General features: G+C 48.3%; 1 protein-coding gene across 3 annotated transcripts in view; it reads right to left on the minus strand.

Annotated features, from left to right (window-relative positions):
* Positions 1–3125: 3125 nt before the first annotated feature.
* Positions 3126–19971, minus strand: part of stac3 (SH3 and cysteine rich domain 3) — a 31864-nt gene continuing 15018 nt past the window's right edge. For all 3 annotated transcript variants that reach the window (XM_033015542.1, XM_033015543.1, XM_033015544.1), the window contains 10 exons: positions 18755–19022; positions 17069–17166; positions 15353–15434; positions 14785–14882; positions 12948–13011; positions 11829–11878; positions 9421–9524; positions 7271–7322; positions 5966–6103; positions 3126–4793 (listed from right to left, as the gene is read on the minus strand). In XM_033015542.1, the coding sequence (XP_032871433.1) occupies positions 4695–4793; positions 5966–6103; positions 7271–7322; positions 9421–9524; positions 11829–11878; positions 12948–13011; positions 14785–14882; positions 15353–15434; positions 17069–17166; positions 18755–19022 (1053 nt within the window). In that variant the 3' untranslated portion in view covers positions 3126–4694. The remainder of the gene's footprint in view (positions 4794–5965; positions 6104–7270; positions 7323–9420; positions 9525–11828; positions 11879–12947; positions 13012–14784; positions 14883–15352; positions 15435–17068; positions 17167–18754; positions 19023–19971) is intronic.

Below are 19971 nucleotides of genomic sequence, written 5' to 3' on the forward strand. Positions count from 1 at the left end.
AGATGTTTGAGGAGGTTCGGCATGTCAACCTTCCACAGGTGTACTGGGGAGAGCATACTGACTAGTTGTATCACGGCCTGGTTCAGTAACTTGAACACCCAGGAACGAAAGAGGCTGCAGAAAATGGTGGACACTTCCCGGTCCATCACAGGTGTTGAAGGGATTAACAGGAAGTGTTACCTCAAGAAGGCAGCTCATATCATGAAAGACCCACTCCACCCTGGCCACGCTCTCATCTTGATGCTGCATTCAGGAAGAAGGTGAAGGAGCCTGTGAACCATGACCACAGTAATGCTGAGACTGCCGAGAAAAACATTGTGGACCTGCGGGACTGTGGAGCGGCCAGCTGCGGGCGGTGGTGCTGATTTTAACATCGGGTGCCTGGGATCTCTCGATGAGATCGCCAGTTGTGGAGCTCCATCCGGTGCGGCCTTGTTGGCTTCGGAAGCCGCGGTCTCCGGTAAGGGAAGCGGCCGTTCCAGGGTTCCCAGGCCGCTGGGAGGACTCTCCCGACGCCGGGGCACCATCACCTGGCGAGAACGGCCTAGAACATCGGGCCTCCTTAAAGGCAACTGTGGAGGCCTCAATAGGCCCGACTATGGGATGGGGACTGGACATTGTGCCTTCCCTCATAATGGGAACCATTGTTTGGGGATGTTTTTATGTTTACATTTCTTTATTGCTGTTATGTCTGTATTCTTTCTTTATGTGCTGCATTGGCAAGAAGCATTTCACTACACCTAGGTGTATGTGACCAATAAAATAACCTTTGAGGTTCAAGAACAGCTTCTTCCCAGCAACTATCAGGCTCTTGAACCACCCTGCACAACACTAACCACACCCTACATATTTATTGTGTTGGTACTTTAATGTGCCTGCAAAGATGCAGCAAGTAAGAATCTCATTGTTCTGGTCCCGGTGCATACACAATTAAACACTCTTAACTCTTGATTCGTTTAGTTTAGAGATACAGCATGGAAACAGGCCTTTCGGTCCATACCAGCCATCATCACCGTTCACACTAGGTCTATGTTATCCCACTTTCTCATCCACTCCCTGCACACTAAATTCACAATTTACACCAATTAACCTACAAACCTGCACGTCCTTGGTCTGCGGGATGAAACCGGAGCACCCGTAGAAAACCCACGCAGGTCACGGGGAGAACGTACAAACTCCGTACAGACATCACCCGTAGTCGGGCTGGAACTCGGGTCTCTGGCGCTGTGAGGCAGCAACTATACCGCTGCGCCACTGTCCATTTTTGGCTTCTGTGTCAAACCAGCAGCCTCAAAAGTGCCATTGCAAGAGTTCGAGGCTGCATGTTTTGTCCACATAGGAGTCAAGGTTTATTTGAATGGCTAAGCGGCTGGTCAAGGGGGAGAACGGGCCACTCGCACGCCTCCCATTTCCCGTGCAGTGGTGCCTCCTGCCTGGACCAGAGCCACACGGGCCAAGTAGCTGCGGCTGGACAGTCATCGCGCCGCTCACTCCGGGCTTTAGCGCAGACTGCGGAGAATGGGTTAAACAATCCCGCAGAGTGACAAGCGCAGCTGCAGCGCTCGTCGTTGTTCCACCCCGAGCAGGAGGGGGTCCGACCAAAAGCAGCAGCTCTGGTTTCACTGGGCGGAGTGTCCACGCCGTCCCGGGGAGGGAGTGCTGCAAACCCTGCCCCCTGCTGTGTCCCGTCCGCACCGGGGAAAGGGAGGGGCAGAGGGAGGGAAGTGGCAGAGAGAGTGAGGGAAGGCGACGCAGGAGAGTGGGAAGAGAGCAGGACAAGGGCGAGAGAGGGAGGGGTGAGATGGAAGTGACAGAGTCTGGGGAAAGTGGAGATGAGAGAGGGAAATGGGAGGGGGTAGATGGCGAAGACACTCAAGAAACGTAGCCCGTAGGCCTTGGTTCTGCTGGAGAGCGGGAAGCTCACAGACTGCTGGCTAGTTTGGGGGGTGGTGGGAAAGTGGAAGGAAAAGGTGACGTTTCGGGTAGAGATCCTATTCACCCATACCTTCAGTCCGGGGATGCTGCCTGACCCGCTGAGTTATTCCAGCAATTTTGTGTCTACAGTGTAAACCAGCATCTGCATTTCCTTCCTACACACTGAATGTGTATTGTTTACTCTGTGAGCTTCATGTGAACAAGGAATTTAATTGCACCCTGTGGTATGGGACAATAAACTAACTTGAATTAGTAGTTATCTATGTTTCCAAGTAACAAGAGGTTGAGTAAGCAGTTGTCTGAAGGGTTTCGGGACGAAACGTTGCCTATTTCCTTCGCTCCATAGATGTTGCCTCACCCGCTGAGTTTCTCCAGCACTTTTGTCTAACTCGGAAGACACAGTGAAGCCTACAGGATTAACAAACTCATCAGGAAGGCCGGCTCCGTCCTGGGGGCGGAGTTGGAGTTGGAGTTGGATTCACCGGAGGTTGGTCTTGGAGGGGAGGATGCTCCTCAAACTGTGGAGCATCCTGGACAATACAGCTCACACCCCCTCCGTGACACACTGGTCAACCTGAGGGGCACCTTCAGCAACAGACTGGTTCCACCAAGATGCAGCACAGAACGCCACAGGAGATCCTTCTTCCCTGTGGCTATCAAACTGTACAACTCCTCCCCCCTTCTGTCGTGGGGTAGACTGAGACTGACTCTCTCTCCCTCTCCCTCTCCCCCCCCCCCCCCCCCCCCCCCCCAAAAGAAGTACTCCAGGGAGCCATTCGGGGGCTACAGGCGAGGACAAGGGAGAAGCAACATGAATATCTGGAGGTACACAAAATTGCTGGGGAAACTCAGCGGGTGCAGCAGCATCTATGGAGCGAAGGAAATAGGCAACGTTTCAGGCCGAAACCCAAAGGATTGCCTATTTCCTTCGCTCCATAGATGCTGCTGCACCCGCTGAGTTTCTCCAGCACTTTTGTCTACCTTCGATTTTCCAGCATCTGCAGTTCCTTCTTAAACGATTATTAAAGGTCCTTTTGGGACGAAGAAGATATAATTGATGTATAAAATGGGATAGATAAAGGCAATAATACCTCAAGGCGTGTGGTAATGTAGCAGTCAAATTACTAGACTAACAGCCAGACTTCTGGCCTATTGACCTTGAGTCACGAGTTCAAATCCCAACACAGATCTATGTAATTGAAATGCACATAATTTAATATATCTGGAATTTAAAAATATATATAATAATGATAATTATGAAACAACAAGATTGTTGTAGAAACTTGTCTGGGTCACTAATGACCTTCGGTTGTGGAAATCTGATGCCCTTATCCAGTCAGACCCACCTTGCCTGGTTAGCTGTCTCCTCAGTTCAGGAGGCAGTAAGGGGTGGGCAATAAATGCTGGCATTGCCAGTGAAGCCCACACCCGGTGAAGTGAACGAGGCCCGTCGGGATAGAGGATGTATATTCAAATTGGACGTAGCTAAAAATAAATCTATCACAGCAAAACTGAAATATTTCAGCATCAAAATTAATTGCAGCCTGCAGAATTGACCCAAAAATAGCAGAAAATAATGAAAAGTCATTGCCGATAGCTAATGACAGTAAGTTTGTTCAAGGATCTAGTGTGCATGCACCCGTGCACACGCACACGTACACACCAAGGGCTCTGAATAGTCCCACTCCACCTGCACTATATTCCTGACCTGTCTCCAATTCCATATCGACTCCTTCACAGAAATAGCTCACAATGAAATATGCTTAGTCTAGTCATACCTTAGTATCCATTTACCTCAATGTGTCATTCGATCAACGGCCTGTGCTGAGGGCTGGAAAATGGCCTCTCTCAGGTCCCCACAACTGATCCGTGGCTGCAGATAAACACACAACCCATTCCTTCCCTCAGAGCGTATCTGCTGGCAAAACAATAATTACAGCTGCTCTGTCCTCATTTCCTTTTGGGAAACATCTTCCTGAGGCACAGGGAAAAATCCATTACACTCGCCCTTGCAGTTAACAGCATGTCACATCCCCATGTTCTATCTGTCACAGCAGCTGCCTGGGTATCAGGTTCAAGACTGGAATGTTTCCCTAGCCAAGAGTCATTAGGATTGTCGAAATGGAAATTAAACTCTTTGGGTAGAGAAAGCCCCAGCAGAATTTCAAGCGCTTACGTTGGCATTAAAGGCTACAGACTCAGCCATGAATGAAGTCTCCTGGCCCTCATTCCAGTCCCAACTCTGGCGTGGCGCCCTGTCATTGTAGTTCTTAGTCTAATCATTCGAGCTGGCCTAGTCAATAAGCCATACTCGAAAAATCCATCATTTTGTCGTTTCGTAACAATGATGAATGCATTCCAGAAACCCATCACATTATGGGCATGGATTATGCAAATTTACAGTCACCATTTACCTCAAATATTTTCATCCAAATTCCTGCAAATAAAATCATAAATTAACACCAAGAAGTCTCACACAAGATGGCAAATTTGTGCTACGCTAAGTACACAAATAAAATCAGCTAGTCTTTTATCTTCAAAATAAAGTTTTCCTAACACACCAAGGTATGCTTAGATCTCCGTAGCAAGAGTCCTCCATTTTTGTCTAGAAGATTCACTCCCACTGGTTCAGATACAACCATGAAATATGTTTCTTCCACACGGACAGGTGGAGACAGTTTCTTCACACGCGGGGAGGTTGGGCGCTTGTACGGACTTGGAACCACCATCTCCAGGCTTCTCCTGGTTTCTGCACGTGCTCAGATTTCCTCCAGAAAATCAACGGGGAACATTCCCACTTTCCTGCCCGTGAACACTTTGATGTAGCCGTTGACCTCCTCTCCCTTCTGCACCACAATCTGTTACGGATTGAAGGGTAATGGGTTAGGCACATCCGGTTTACTTGTTATCTCAACCTTGCTATCAAACGGGTGCTACAAACAAGACAGCCCTGGAGGTATCCCTTCTTGAAAGGACAGAGTGCTGGAGTAACTCAGCGGGTCAGGCAGCATCTCTGGAGAACATGGATAGGCGACGTTTCAGGTCTCTAGAGATGCTGCCTGACCCACTGAGTTACTCCAGCACTTTGTGTCTTTTGGTGTATTAACCGGCATCTGCAGTTCCTCTCTTCTACACCCCTTCCTGTATTACTTTCTCCCTTTCATGCATCAGGTCCCCTTGATCTTCCATAGCATGGCAGCAAGCTTGGCACCTGGGCATTTGCTGCTTGCCCTAGTCTCCTGTCCAACCCTCGATGACTGGCAGAGGGGAGATTGGGTGACACTTGTGCTGAGCACTATAATGTTGATACGCTATTGCAAGTTCCCTGATAAAGCAGCTTTAAGAATTGAAACAGCCATTATGCATGTTAAATCTATTTCTTTTCATACATAAGCCCCCCTCTTCTCATTATTTCCCTCAATCTCGTCTCAGAGTTATATAGCATGGAAACAGGTGCTTCAGCCCAACTTGCCCGTGCCCAAGATGTCCCATCTACACTAGTCCCACCTGCCTGTATTTGGCCCATATCCCTCTAAGCCTTTCCTATTCATGTACCTGTCTAAATCTTTTAAATGTTGTTACAGTACCTGATTCAACTACCTCCTCTGGCAGTTCGTTCCATACACCCACCATTATTCTTCCAGAAGTGAACTAATTGTCCCTTAAATCCATAGTCATCCTATTTGCTGCATTTACCATTTATTGGATGGCAAAAACTTTCGAACATTGAAATATCCTCATACCCATCCCATGATCACAGACCTGAAACAAGCAGCAGACAGCATTGGACCCACAACACTGACTGAATGTCAAATTTCTGGGCCCCAGGGAGGATGAGTGTCCTATTGTATTTTAATGATTGAGCAAAGCAAGGGCACAAGGCACTGTTAACTTGCAAGATTACTTTGCCCTGGGGGGCATTTTTGGTCTGTGCCCAGTGCAGAGGTAGCCTGAGAAGTGTTCCCTTTGCACTGGACACGGGAACAGGTAGCGATGGGCATCAAACTCACACACTCCCCACTTAACCCACCTGATCCTTCTTCAGGGTAATCTGGCCCATCTCCTTGTTGCCAACGAATGACCTGATTACTTTATGAACACGCTCTCCTGCACGCACTCTGATGATGTAGTTTGCTGGGAAGTATCCAGACTTCTCTCCAATTTTACCCTGAAATAGAAGGGTTTCTGGGTTAGAGACAGAGACCAGGTATTAGTTGATCCACACTACACTCTCTGCAAGCCCAGTCTCTAAGCTGTGGTGCCCTAAACCACTTACAATGCTCCAAGCAGAGTCTAACCAAGGCTTGCATTAGCCTAGTACAATGTCTCCCCTTCATACAGCAGACTTCTGTATCTGGAGAACATGCACAGGTGATATTTCGGGTCTCTGTACGTATAGAGGTGAATTGAAAGAAGCCAACAGAGGGCCAGAAAAAGCTCATGAGGTGAGACTAACTGAATCATTTCTGAACACAATTAACAAAAGGGTAGTCAAAGGAAAGATTGGGCATGTACGGGAATGGAAAGGTCTTGCTGATGCAAGAGGGCACGGCTGAGGTTTCATCATTGAGGAAGGGAATGTTGCAATAAAGGGCGGGAAGGAGAGAGGTTGAACAGCACTTAAGAGTGTGAGAACCTGTAGCTGCAATAATGTGAGACCAAATTAATAGGCTCTTGGAAGTTTTTGGTTAGTAAATGACAGATTTGTTGAAGAAAATTCTTTTTAATGAATAATGGAGATCTTTGATGAAGAGAGAGATTGTGAGTACTGCTGTTTATGCTGTGACTTTCTAAAGGCATTTGATGAAGTTTCACAGACTATTGTTAGCAAAAGTATAGCCAGTCGACACTCTTCTCTGGTCTCCCATCAGGCAGAAGATACTAAAGCTTGAAAGCATGATCATCGGATTCACAAACGGTTTCTTCCCTGCTGTGCTCAGACTCTTGAATAGACCTCTCATCTGCTAGGGACACATTCCCAATTATCCAATCCACCTTGTTGTGGCCCTTGCACTTTTATTTATCTACACTTTCTTTTTAACCTGTAAAACTCTATTCTGCATTCTGTATAATTTCTCCTTTTGCACTGCCTGATGTACTCATGTACGGTGTGATTTAACATGCAAAGTGTTTCACTGTATCTCGGTTCACGTGACAATAATAAACCAACACCAGATCAAATATCAAGCGTTGGAAATTGCACCAAGGCCTCGATGCATTCATCGCTAAAACCGTGCAACACCATTTCAGTTCAGGGATGTGACGTTCATTCATGTAGATTGTGGGTGGTGCCGAAGCAGCCATGGCTGACTCTGCACCCTTCTACAGCACTCACCTTCCACCATTCCTCATTGGAGTCGTCAAAGACAGTTACCCTGTCGCCTGCACTGTAACAGAAAGGCAGAAAATTGTGTTACTGAACCAGGCCTGACACTGACCCATCTCCAAAGCGTGCCTTGATGCTATTACACAAAAGCACCTGCTCCACCATTCCTATGTGCCTTAGAGAGCTGATTCCTGTTGGGGGTTTTCCGTAGAAGTTTCACTTCATGACCTCCCCTCTTCAACCACCCCACATAGTTAAAACAGTCCTTTACTCTGTATGGGCAATACAGTCGAGAGTGGTTAATTGGCATATGTCCTGAACGGAACAATGAAATTCTTACTTGCAGCAGCACAATGTATATGAAAACATAATACTCTGTAAATAATAACACCACAACCAGAGAGCAGTGCCTCTTTATCAACCTCGTTGGTGACCCTCGGATTATCCTTGACTGGACTTTACTTTGCACAAAACGTTATATATATATATATACACACACACTAATTATACTATACTATATATACTAACTATATATAAAACTAACAAACAATAATAGCACAAAGACAAAAAAAAAAAGCCCCCAAGTCTATGTAGTTTGAGGTTGTGGTGTTTAATAGCCTGATAGTTGTCGGGAAGAAGCTGTTCCTGAACCTGGACGTTAGTTTTCAGGCTCCTGTACCTTCTTCCTGGTGGCAGGAATAAGATGAGAGCGTGGCCTGGGTGGTGTGGGTCTCTGATGATGCTGGCTGCCTTTTTGAGGCAGCGACTCCTGGAGTGACACAGCTAGTAGATTTACTGCCTAACAGCTTAAGAGACACAGGTTCAATCCTGATCTCCCGTGCTGTCTGTGTGGAGTTTGCACGTTCTCCCTGTTACCGTGTGGGTTTCTCCCGGCTGCTCCATTTCCTCCCACATCCCAAAGGATGCGGGAAGCTTAACCGGCCTCTGTAAATTGCTCCAAATGAGTGGGGTAGTGGCAAAAAGGGTGTGTGTAAGAGAGAATAAGGTGCAGGCCCTCTTTTTGCATTAATAAATAACTAAGTACCATAATTCTTTCAGGAACTGGGAGATAGTGTTGAAAGGGAATGGTGGAAGAATCCAAACACCCCTACATATTTATCCTGGCATCTGTGGGAGATGCCCTCGATTCCGGTGGTTTCCCAGGTGTTTCTCGGTCACCCTTGGGACCTGGACTCTCAGTCAGCACAAAGAAGCTGTGGTTTTAATCCAGTCCTCAGTCAATGAACACACAGAGGGTGAGAGCTCAGAGGCCAAATCTAAACCAGCTCAGCGCTTCACCATAAAGCAAAATACTGCAGATGGTGTAAATATGGAATAAAAACAGAGAATGCCGGGAAACACTCAGCAGGGCAGGCAGCATTCCTAGAGAAAGAAACAGAGTTCACATTTCAAGTGTAACGTCTGAAATTAAACCTCATTCATTTAAATTCATACCCAGACATGACACACAAACATAGCACCCAGGTGTGAGAGGGAGAGCGAGTCATCTCCCAGTAAATGTGGGCTGTGCAGCGATTATGATGTTTTTTTCTTCACGGATTTTGCCCAGCATTACCTGCTTTTATTTCTGGGAGAGGTTGGACAAACTTGGATTGTTTCCTCTGGAGCGCCGGATGTTGAGGGGAGACCTAATAGAAGTTTATAAAATTATGAGAGACGTAGATAGGGTAGACAGTCAGAACCTTTTCCCAGGGTGGAAATGTCAAAGACTAGAGGGCATAGATTTAAGATGAGAGGAACAAAGTTTAAAGGAGATGTGGAGAGCAAGCTTTTTACACAGAGGGTGGTGGGTGCCTAGAATGCGTGTAGGCAGATACGATAGTGGCGTTTAAGGGGCTTTTAGATAGGCACGTGGATATGCAGGGAATGGAGGGATATGGATCATGTGCTGGCAGAGGAGATTAGTTTAACTTGGCATCGTGTTCAACACAGACATTGTGGGCCGAAGGGTCTGTTCCTGTGCTGTATGGTTCTGTGTTCTATATTTCAGATTTCATACTAACATTCTTTATAAAAATACAAATCGCTTATTCTCATCTCATCTTTGTGGTGCATGCATTATTTAAGTAAACACAGTGAATCACTCGTCTCTCTCTGTGTCTCCTATCAAACAGATGACATGCTAGGGTGCCACTTACTGGAAATCGAGATCATCCTTCTCTTGGGCTTTGTATCTGTACAACGCCACAAAGTAGTGAGTCTGGGAGAAACCACCTCGCATCCCTGGCTGCGGCTTTTTGTTCTGTCCAAAGAGAAAGCGATGGTCAAAATGTTTTGCTTCAGAACATTAGCACCATTAGCAAACCAAATATTTGCATGAATGCCCTTTACAGGTTGTCCCTGGGTTATGAACACTGGATTTACAAACACCTCTACCATCTCGGGAAAAAATAGGTGACATTTCAAGTCGAGATTCTTCTTCAGACTGGATGTGGCTCCGTCTGAAGAAGGGTCTCGACCCGAAACGTCACCCATTCATTTTCTCCAGAGATGCTGCCTGCCCCACTGGGTTACTCCAGCTTTTTGAGTCCATCTAAGAGAAGTCCAAAGATTGTTGGTGCTCTGAAAGTAGAGACTTCTCCCCATCTACACGTGAAATGCACAACCCTTCATCCTCAGACTATGCTGCTGGTTCTGGATTCCTCTCCTCCCATCAGCCAAGTTTGACAGAGATCAGCCCAGGCTCAGAAATAAACACAAAATTGTTCTTCTGCTCTGCACCACAGCACAGTGCAAGTATCAGCTGCCTAAAGCCTCTGTCCACTGGAAACACCAGTTCCACACAGTCCACGGCAATATTCTGTTCTCAACTACGGGCTGGTGGCAGGGGAGAACAATAAGCCAGCAACTGGTGCCAGGAGATCAGCCACTTCATGGTGTCTGAAGACTGGTGACGTACTGCCTATCTACTGAATGCAAACTTCAGAAACTGGGACCTGGAGCCATTTTGGGGCCTCCGTCTCCATGAGCTGACGAGATCCTGGTCCACACTTCAATCGCGCTTACCAAACCAACATTTAGCAATCTCAGTCACGTAACCTCCAGTGATCCAACTCCTTGGATAGGAGGCCGCTCTAGATGTCAACTCACTGTGTGGAGAATTGTTCCCGAATGGTCCATCTCCTCACTGGACACACCCCCATCCAGTGCTCTTGGTCCATCTGTCCAAACACTCACAGGAACGATGCTGCACCCTCCATCAACCCCACCCCCCTCTCGACCTCCATCCCTCCCCAGCCAGGTCTGGCCTCGGTCCCATGTGCTGCACGTCCGTCACATCAGACAATGGTTGACTCACGCCTGGGTGCCACTGGCATCTGCACTGGTGTAGCTGAACATAACCAATGGTGGTTGGCACAGCACCAACAGTGAGACATTGTGGGCTGAAGGGCCTGTTCCTGTGCTGCACTGTTCTATGTTCTAACATTTATTATCTAAATGGTGGCCGACTAGGAAAAGGGGAGATGCAGCGAGACCTGGGTGTCATGGCACACCAGTCATTGAAATGCAGGTGCAGCAGGCAGTGAAGAAAGCGAATGGTATGTTAGCATTCATAGCAAAAGGATTTGAGTATAGGAGCAGGGAGGTTCTACTGCAGTTGTACAGGGTCTTGGTGAGACCACACCTGGAGTATTGCGTACAGTTTTCGTCTCCAAATCTGAGGAAAGACATTATTGCCGTAGAGGGAGTACAGAGAAGGTTCACCAGACTGATTCCTGGGATGTCAGGACTGTCTTATGAAGAAAGACTGGATAGACTTGGTTTATACTCTCTAGAATTTAGGAGATTGAGAGGGGATCTTATAGAAACTTATAAAATTCTTAAGGGGTTGGACAGGCTAGATGCAGGAAGATTGCTCCCGATGTTGGGGAAGTCCAGGACAAGGGGTCACAGCTTAAGGATAAGGGGGAAATCCTTTAAAACCGAGATGAGAATAACTTTTTTCACACAGAGAGTGGTGAATCTCTGGAACTCTCTGCCACAGAGGGTAGTCGAGGCCAGTTCATTGGCTATATTTAAGAGGGAGTTAGATGTGTCCCTTGTGGCTAAGGGGATCAGAGGGTATGGAGAGAAGGCAGGTACGGGATACTGAGTTGGATGATCAGCCATGATCATATTGAATGGCGAATGGTGCAGGCTCGAAGGGCCGAATGGCCTACTCCTGCACCTAATTTCTATGTTTCTAACATGGAAATAAGCCCTTCAATTCACTGAGCCCATGCACCCATTTACACTCATCTCATTTTATTCTCCCCAACCCCCAGATTTTACCCCTTACCCACACACTGGGGGCAGTTTACAGAAGCCTGTGAAACTCCACACATTCAGCACTGGAGGTCAGGATTGAACCCACAGTCGCTGGGGACGTGAGGCTGCGCCACTGTGCTGGCCTATGTTCAGCTTGACTCATCAGCAAGGAGAGACGTTTTGCTTTTTGACCATTTCCCTCTCTGTAATCCAGGAAGGTCAACCTCTTCCGATCCGTGAAGATGACCTTCACATGCATGCCACTGACATCACCAATATGGCCGAGTCCTAGACTTACCTTTGCTTCATCTGGATTATTCTTGTCCTTTTTGTCTGCTGCCTCTCCAACTGCAAAACAAAAAAAAACACAACAAATAGTCCACGTTACTTCCAAGGTGTTCAGATCACCAGAAAAAGCTCGGCTTCGTGAGAAAAAGACCCAAACCACCATCTCAGTCGTGGTCCATGGGATCTGCCCCGCTCAATGGCAGCAGTCGGTTCCTCTCCGTAGTTTGTGGAAGAATGAGGAGACCAAAAAATACCAAGCACCATTAAATAAATAAACCATTCCACTGAATGGGATTTACTGAATTCCTTTCAATCACTGGGGTTTTGGAAGTATTGGATGTTTGGATGACACTGTGGAGGCATTAAAATGGCCCCACGTGCCTCCCCCCCCTCCCCTGTTTTGTTCACTCTCCCACTTTTGCCTGCCTTTTGAACAAAGAACTCTCCCTCATGATCATCAGCCTTCATCATTTCCTGTAGACAGTAATTTTTGTTGTAGGTTAGTTAAACCCCCAAATCCAGCAGTTGCCAGTAATATCTAGCCACATCTAGCCAAGAGGTGCAGCCACACTGTAAGGTAGGCAGCGGAGGGGTGGAGATGGGATGCATTGTAGTTCAGGCCAGTGGGATCTCCCTTGCTTCTCTCCACATGGATTTTGCAGACTTTTGGGAGCTGAGTATTGGAGGGGGGGGGGGGGGGGGGGGGGGGGGGGGGGGGGGGGGGGGAAGGGTTGATGAGTGGATGGGCATGGATGGGTTCCCTTTTCTCTGCCCAACCATCTCAACCCAGGGCTGCAACGTTAAGAGATGGGGCACACAGGATGAGGGGCGAGCAACCAGATATCACCTGCTCTGCACCCCCACCCAAGTTGAATTTTGCGACTATTTCTGCTGGAGGTTTGAAGGGGAAACATTTTCTCCAGATGATTGAATGGGGAGGTACCCTGGTCCGTTTCTCAGTGACCCTGCTGCGACCTCTCTCTGTGCCGGCCAGGTATTGTGGCAACTGCTGAGGGAGGGGGGGGGGGGGGGGGGGGGAAGCAATGCAACCCGTTAGATGGGAAACCTCTCAGGCTCATCGCAAGAGGCGTTGTTTCACGTGCGGTGCCGCCGCTGCCCTGACACCTACCTCCTGACCCGAGCTCCTCGCCGGGCTTGGGGATATCAAGTTCTTCATCAACCATTTGCGCAGGCTGCAAAGCACAGGAAAGAGTGACAGAGTTACCCGGGACGTCCATTCCACTAATTGCACACCGTGGGGCTGAAATTGCGCTCCCGCACCAATGGCCGGCACTTTGCACGTTCTTGTCCCTTTGCATTGACAGGTGCCCGGGTATCAAGGGCTCCCAGCTGAAGTGTTGTAGAAGCACAAAGCCCTACCCAGATGCACCCGGCTCTCGAGAAAGCACTCCCTTTTTTTGGGCGTTGCTGCAAAGCTTTAAGAAAATCCAACAATTATGCCCCCTGCTTCCTCAACACCCATAGAGCATAGAACTGTACAGCATAAAAACAGGCCCTTTGGCTGCCTGACCCGCTGAGTTACTCCAGCACTCTGTGAAACATCACCTATCCATGTTCTCCAGAAATGCTGCCTGACCCGCTGAGTTACTCCAGCACTCTGTGAAACGTCACCTATCCATGTTGTTCAGAGATGCTGCCTGACCCGCTGAGTTACTCCAGCACTCTGTGAAACGTCACCTATCCATGTTGTTCAGAGATGCTGCCTGACCCGCTGAGTTACTCCAGCACTTCGTGCCTTTTTTGGTAAATCCGCATCTGAAGTTCCTTGTGTATCGGTGTTATTGCATCACTGAAAGTCAGTGCTCAATGTTCTGGTCAGTGCAAGGGCAAGTGTGAGCACTCCTGGGACAGGAGACCTTCGAGAACAAAAAAAGTGGATGTTGTGAAGTCCAGGTCCACAAATGTGTTGCTGGGGGTTGACCATGCTGGAGTTTGCGCTGGAGAGGACCGTGTGAAGGTCTTACAATGGTCCGTTCGGGCAGTGGACAGGTAATCAAATGCCAACGTGGCTGCCAGAAGATGTAAATGAAAAGATTCTCTCAGTATCCTGCAGTGACCTGTGGAGAGTCCCACAGATCACTGGATCCCCCATTGGGCAAGCCAAGGATGTTATTATGCTGCTGTTTCATAGTTTGAAATACAAACATGCCCCAACTTTTTTTACACAAATGTGATTCCATTGCAGCACTGAAGTTTGGTTGGCGCAGCTGGTAGAGCTGCTGCCTCACAGCTCCAGAGCTGGTGCAGTGATAGTCCTCTGCTGCCTTGGCGGCTCTTCGTCGGAGCAGGTCACAAGCAGTGCCAAAGTGGGCACAGAGTGCAAACTGAAGTTCCCAGTAGCCCTCATCCCTTCGTGCAGGGCAGCGCCAGTCCAGGATCGTCTGCAGAGATGACAATGTTGCCAATTCTCAGGTGCTCTCCCCCCCCCACCCCCAAACCCCCAGTGTTTGTTGGCCAAGTGCTCGGGGGAGGTTCAAGGCTTCAGCCACCTTCTCTGGCGACAGCTGCTTTGCTCGCTTCAAGCCGTGGACCACCCAAAGGTGTGGGTCAACCTTGCCCTGGAAACAGTTGCCAGCTCAAGCACAAGGGTTGACAGACCGAATGCTGCACACCAAGGGTCATGGTGGGTCAAAACATAGACCGATCAACACCGATACAAAGAGAACGCTGCTCCCTGTTGCTGCTGTGCCTTCAGCTTGAGGTCTCCTACCGACATTGCGCAGTTTGCAAGAGCTGGCACATTAAACCAGAAGAAGCCTTGTTTGCGCCTCTCCCCCGCGGCTCCGCACCCCTCCCTCGTCCTTCAGAAAACACAGGGCTCTCGCAAAGAACCCCCAGCTTTTGGCTCCCACTGCCCCAGGCATGCTCCCGCGATGCCGATGCAGGGGAGCACAATTTCAGCCCCGTCCCCCGCGCCCACCCCCTTCACAGGGCTTCCCACTCACATTCTTTTTGTCCTCCGAATTCTTCTTCCTCTCGCGATTCGCCATCACCACGCCCGTCCTGAGCGTCTCGTAAACAGGGTCCGACCGGTTAGCCACAGCTGAGGGAGGAGAACAGAACGTTAAACCAGCGTTACTGAACACAGCAGGACAGCAGGCCAATCCTTCAGTGCTACAAGGCCATTTTCAAGCCACTCATAAGTAACACTACGGACACACTTGGTTGGATTTTGACACATCATTTGCTCTTTGAAATTGTTGCAGCAAATAGCTTGGGCTGATTAAACCAGATATCATCCACTGTCATTCACGCCTCTTGTTCGGACATCTCGCAAGCAAACACACAATGCATGAATGTGTAGGAAGGAACTGCAGATGCTGGTTTACACCGAAGATAGACAAAAAATGCTGGAGTAACTCAGCGGGACAGGCAGCATCTCTGGAGAGAAGGAATGGGTCTCAACCCGAAATGTCACCCATTTGTTCTCTCCAGAGATGCTGCCTGTCCCGTTGAGTTACTCCAGCATTTTGTGTCTATACACAATGCATTAACGTCTAATTTTCCACTTACAGAATGGGAGAAGCTCCTTGATGCAGGCGAACTGCTGGTTACTGTAGAGGGGAGAGCTGTAGGCTCGGCGGAAACCAGGAGGCTGGATTTAAAAGAAACCCCAAATCACAAAGCCAGTTAACAAAACATTTGCCGACTTGCAACGATGTGGCTCCCCTGGTGATAAATTTGTTATCCTTCCCTTCCTGAAACTTGGCAGATTGGTTACTTATTGATCTCCCTTTTCTGCTATTTTATCATAATTTGTAATACCACACAAAACATTTCTACTTCTGGTTCTCTGGGCCAGTATCATTCTTGATGGAGACACAAGAAACTGCAGATGCTGGAATCCTAAGCAAAGTACAAAGTGCTGGAAGAACCAAGTAGGCCAGGCAGCATCTAGGAAGAGTGTGTAGGAAGGAACTGCAGATGCTGGTTTACATCGGAGATAGACACAAAATGCTGGAGTAACTCAGCGGTGCAGGCAGCATCTCTGGAAAGAAGGATCAGGTGACGTTTTTGGTTGAGACCTTCCTTCAGACAGTCTGAAGAAGGGTCGAGGTGAAGTGGCGGCGCCTAACGGCAGTGGCTCGACTGCAGTCCGTCTGTCTTTTTTTTTAAATTGTTGTCCCGTTAGATGTATGTTTTTGGTTCTAATTTTAATTGTTTTTTAGCTGTGTATATGTGGGGGACGGGAGGAAACCGTTTAATCTCTTCCCTGTACGGGGACCCGACTTTTTCCCAGTCGGGTCTCCGGTGTTGTTGGGCCTAACATCGTGGAGCCGGCGGCGGCATCCAACCGGAACCAACCTGAGGGCTCCAGTCGCAGAGCCTGCGGACTCGCCATCCAGCTGGCCGTCTTCGGAGCAGGGAGAGCTGTGGTGGCGCGCGGCTGCAACCCGACTTCGGAGCTTTGGAGGCTCCGGCCGCAGGCCCGGTGGACAGGAACATCGGGAGCTCACAGGTCCCTGGTGGGAGACCGCTTTTCGGAGCTCCCGCAAAGGCAACTTCTACCGCCGGAATCGCAGGGTAAAATTACTCAGAGCGGGGCCCAACATCGCCCAGCGCGGCTTAAACGGCCGCGGGACTTACCATCGCCTGCCGGGGACTTTAACATCGTGAACCCCAGTAGCCTCGACGCTACAGTTGGACTGCTGGACCGCGGGAGAAGAACAAAGGGAAGAGAAAAGACATGCCTTCCATCAGTGAGGAGGTGTTGGAGATTTGTGATGGATGTTTGTGTAAATTGTGTTAAGTGTGTGTCTTGGTTTTTTTTGCAATGTCATGACTGTAGGAATGAAATTTCATTCAAACCTTGTCTGTTTGAATGACAATAAAAGGCATTCCATTCTATTCTACTCCAGTATTTTGTGTCTATCTTCAGCATCTGGGGAGAGAATGGACAGACAGTGATTTGGGTTGGAACCCTCCTTCAGATTGGGAGTCTGAAGAAGAAGGGTTCCGATTCATGTCATCTGTTTATTCTCTCCCTTGATGTTTCCTGACCCACTGAGTTCTCTGGCACTTTATGTTTTGATCATGTCTCAGTGCCTATCAGAACTCTCTCCCATACTGCTTGCCTTTTCAAAATGTCAAGTACCCTTGAATTAAAACTCAGCACTATTGCCCATTGTAACCACTGCCCAATGTACACATTGATTATTGTACTCTGCGATTGTTAAGAAGAATATCCCCTCTTTAGTGTTCCGACACCAAGGAAAGGTCAAGACTTACTATCTTGCCGAAACATCTCTGGAACTCGACATATGACTGGCAGTGATGGTGGATGTTGGTTTTACAATTTTTGCATCTCAAGCCAAACTTGTTATTTACTGCAAAAGAGGAATGAATCAACAATTAACACGTGATGGGAAAGAAGGCTTTTGAATTTTAAGAGACATCAAACATTTTTTAGACCAACGTGAAAACATTTCACCCTGCACTTAATATGCAGTTGCCACTCACACAAATGCTGTTAAGGGAATGGGAGCCCATTTTAGTTGGATATCAAGCCCGAGTTGAATATGTGAGGGTGCAGATGAAAGATTAGGAAGCACCCTGAATGGAACCTGTTATTCCCAACTGGAGAAATTCCACGGCAACCAGTGCAGCATCCAGAGAAAGGTCACTGATCTCCATCAGTGGGAGATTTGGCACCTTGTAGAATACTCAACAAATATCACCAGTCTCAGGAACAGTTTCTGTTATTTGACCACTAAACGGTCCTCCCAAAAGCTAGAATGTTGTCCCAATATTCCAACCTCTTGGACTTTTTCTCTATTATAACGATGTAACACTATATTCTACATTCTGGTATTTTCTCTTGGCACTACATTTTGTACCTGTGTGTGGCTTGATTGTACGCATACATAGTATGATTTGACTGGATAGCACGCAAAGTTTTTCAGTGTCTCAGTACACGTGACAATAATAAACCAACACAGACTGCACAGTGGCACATCTGGTCGAGCTGCTGCCTCACAGCTCCAGAGACCCGGGTTCAATCCTGACCTCGGATGCTGTCTGTGAGGAGTTTGTACGTTCTCCCTAGGACTGCATGGGTTTCCTTCGGGCACTCGCATTTCCTCCCAAATCCCAAAGACGTGCGGGTTTGTAGGTTATTTGGCCCTCCGTAAATTGTCCCTAGTGTGCAGGGAGTGGATGCAAAAGTGGAATAACACAGAACTAATGTGAATGGGTGATCAATGGTCGGCATGGACTCGGTGTGCCGAAAATCCTGTTGATGGGTTAATTGGCCCTCTGTAAATTGATTGGAGTGTGTGCATAAGCGGTAGAATCTCTGGGGAGTGGATGGGAATGTGGGGAGAATAAAATGAGATTAATGAGGGATTAGTGTAAAAGGATGGTTGATGGTCGGCACAGACCTGCGAGTCGTGTAAAGGATGGAGCATATTTTGTGAGGGAAGACACCAGTTAGGGACACGCCACACCACGCCTCAGCGGAGCTGGTGCAAGTCCTCACCACGCACCTTCGCCCTGAACTCTGGGACACACTGACCAGACAGACTTAATACCTCAGTTCAGTTTGCCACATCAGCCCCCTCCATCCTCCTCTCTTCCACCAGCCCCGACCCTGCCAGGAACGCAGAGAAGGCAGCATGGTGGCGCAGCAGTAGAGTTGCTGCCTCTCACCGCCAGAGACCGGGGTTTGTTCCAGACTACGGGTGCTGTCTGTACGGTGTTTGAACTTCTCCCCGTGACCTGCGTGGGTTTTCTCCGGGGGGCTCTGGTTTCCTCTCACACTCCAAAGACGTACAGGTGTGTAGGTTAATTGGCTTGGTATAAATGTAAATTGTCCCTAGTGCGTGTAGGATAGTGTTAGTGTCAGTGCTGACTCGATGGGCCGAAGGGCTTGTTTCCACACTGTATCTCTAAACTATAACTAGATGACCCACTTACGGACAATCATCCGTGCGCACACATCGCAGAACTTTGGCTTCTTGAAGTAGTGGTCCTTGAACTTGTGGGGCTTGTCGTTAACAGGCCTGGGGGGCTCTGGTGGCGGCAACTCCTCCTTCACTTCCTCCTCGTCATCGTCATCATCGTAGTAATAGTAGACCACCCCTCCCCCTGTGTTCACAATTTCGCCATTCAGCTGCTGAGGAAGAATCTCTTCTTTGCTGGTTTCTTTCTGTTTCTTCTGAAAGATTGACTTCAGTTTCTGGACCTAAGGGAAAGACGGCGGAAGTCAGAAGGATGGAATTCCAAGATATACAATGCCCTGCCCACAGGAGATTTACGACCTAACAATCACATTGAAATCTCCTGGGCAGTCAGTTAACCTACAAACTCGCATGCGTTTTGGATGTGAGAGGAGACCGGAGCACCTGGTCCCACCAAGCCACATTGAGAACGTGCAAACTCCACACAGACAGCACGGGATTGAACCCGGGTCTCTGGCGCTGTAAGGCAAGGGCACTGGATGTGTTTGCACTGGAGAGAGTGCAGAGGAGATTCACCAGGACATTGCCTGGTTTGGGGGTCTATAGTTATGGGGGGAGATTGGATACTTTGGGCTTGTTTTCCCTGGAGTGGAGATGGAGAAGTGACCTGATGGAAGTTTATAAATTTATCAGGGGCATACATAGGATAAACAGTCAGAACCATTTCCCCCAGGGTGGAGATGTCAAAGAATGGATGGCATAGCTTTAAGGTGAGAGGGGCAAAGTTTAAAGGAGAAGTACGGGGCACATTTTTTTAAAACACAGAGTGGTGGGTGCCTGGAAAGTGATGCCACGGGTGGTGATGGAGGCAGATACGATAGTCAAGAGTTACGAGTGTTTTATTGTCATATGTCCCGAAACAGAACAATCAAATTCTTACTTGCAGCAACACAACAGATATGTTGGCATTTAAGAGGCGTTTAGATAGCAGAGAATGGAGGGACATGGATCACGTGTGGGCACAATGTTCAGCACAGACATTGTGGGCCGAGGACCTGTCCTGTCTAGAATTTCTATTGTCCCACAACAGGGGTATCAACAAGGGGGCATAGGTTTAAGGTGAGAGGAAGGAGTTGAAAAGGGGATCTGAGGGGTAGGTTTGTTAAAAACAGAGTGATTGATATCTGGAACTCGCTGTCAGTGGTGAAATCAGATACAATCAGTACGTTTGAG

Source organism: Amblyraja radiata, chromosome 46 (assembly GCF_010909765.2).
Source record: "Amblyraja radiata isolate CabotCenter1 chromosome 46, sAmbRad1.1.pri, whole genome shotgun sequence".
NCBI classification, from domain to species: domain Eukaryota; kingdom Metazoa; phylum Chordata; class Chondrichthyes; order Rajiformes; family Rajidae; genus Amblyraja; species Amblyraja radiata.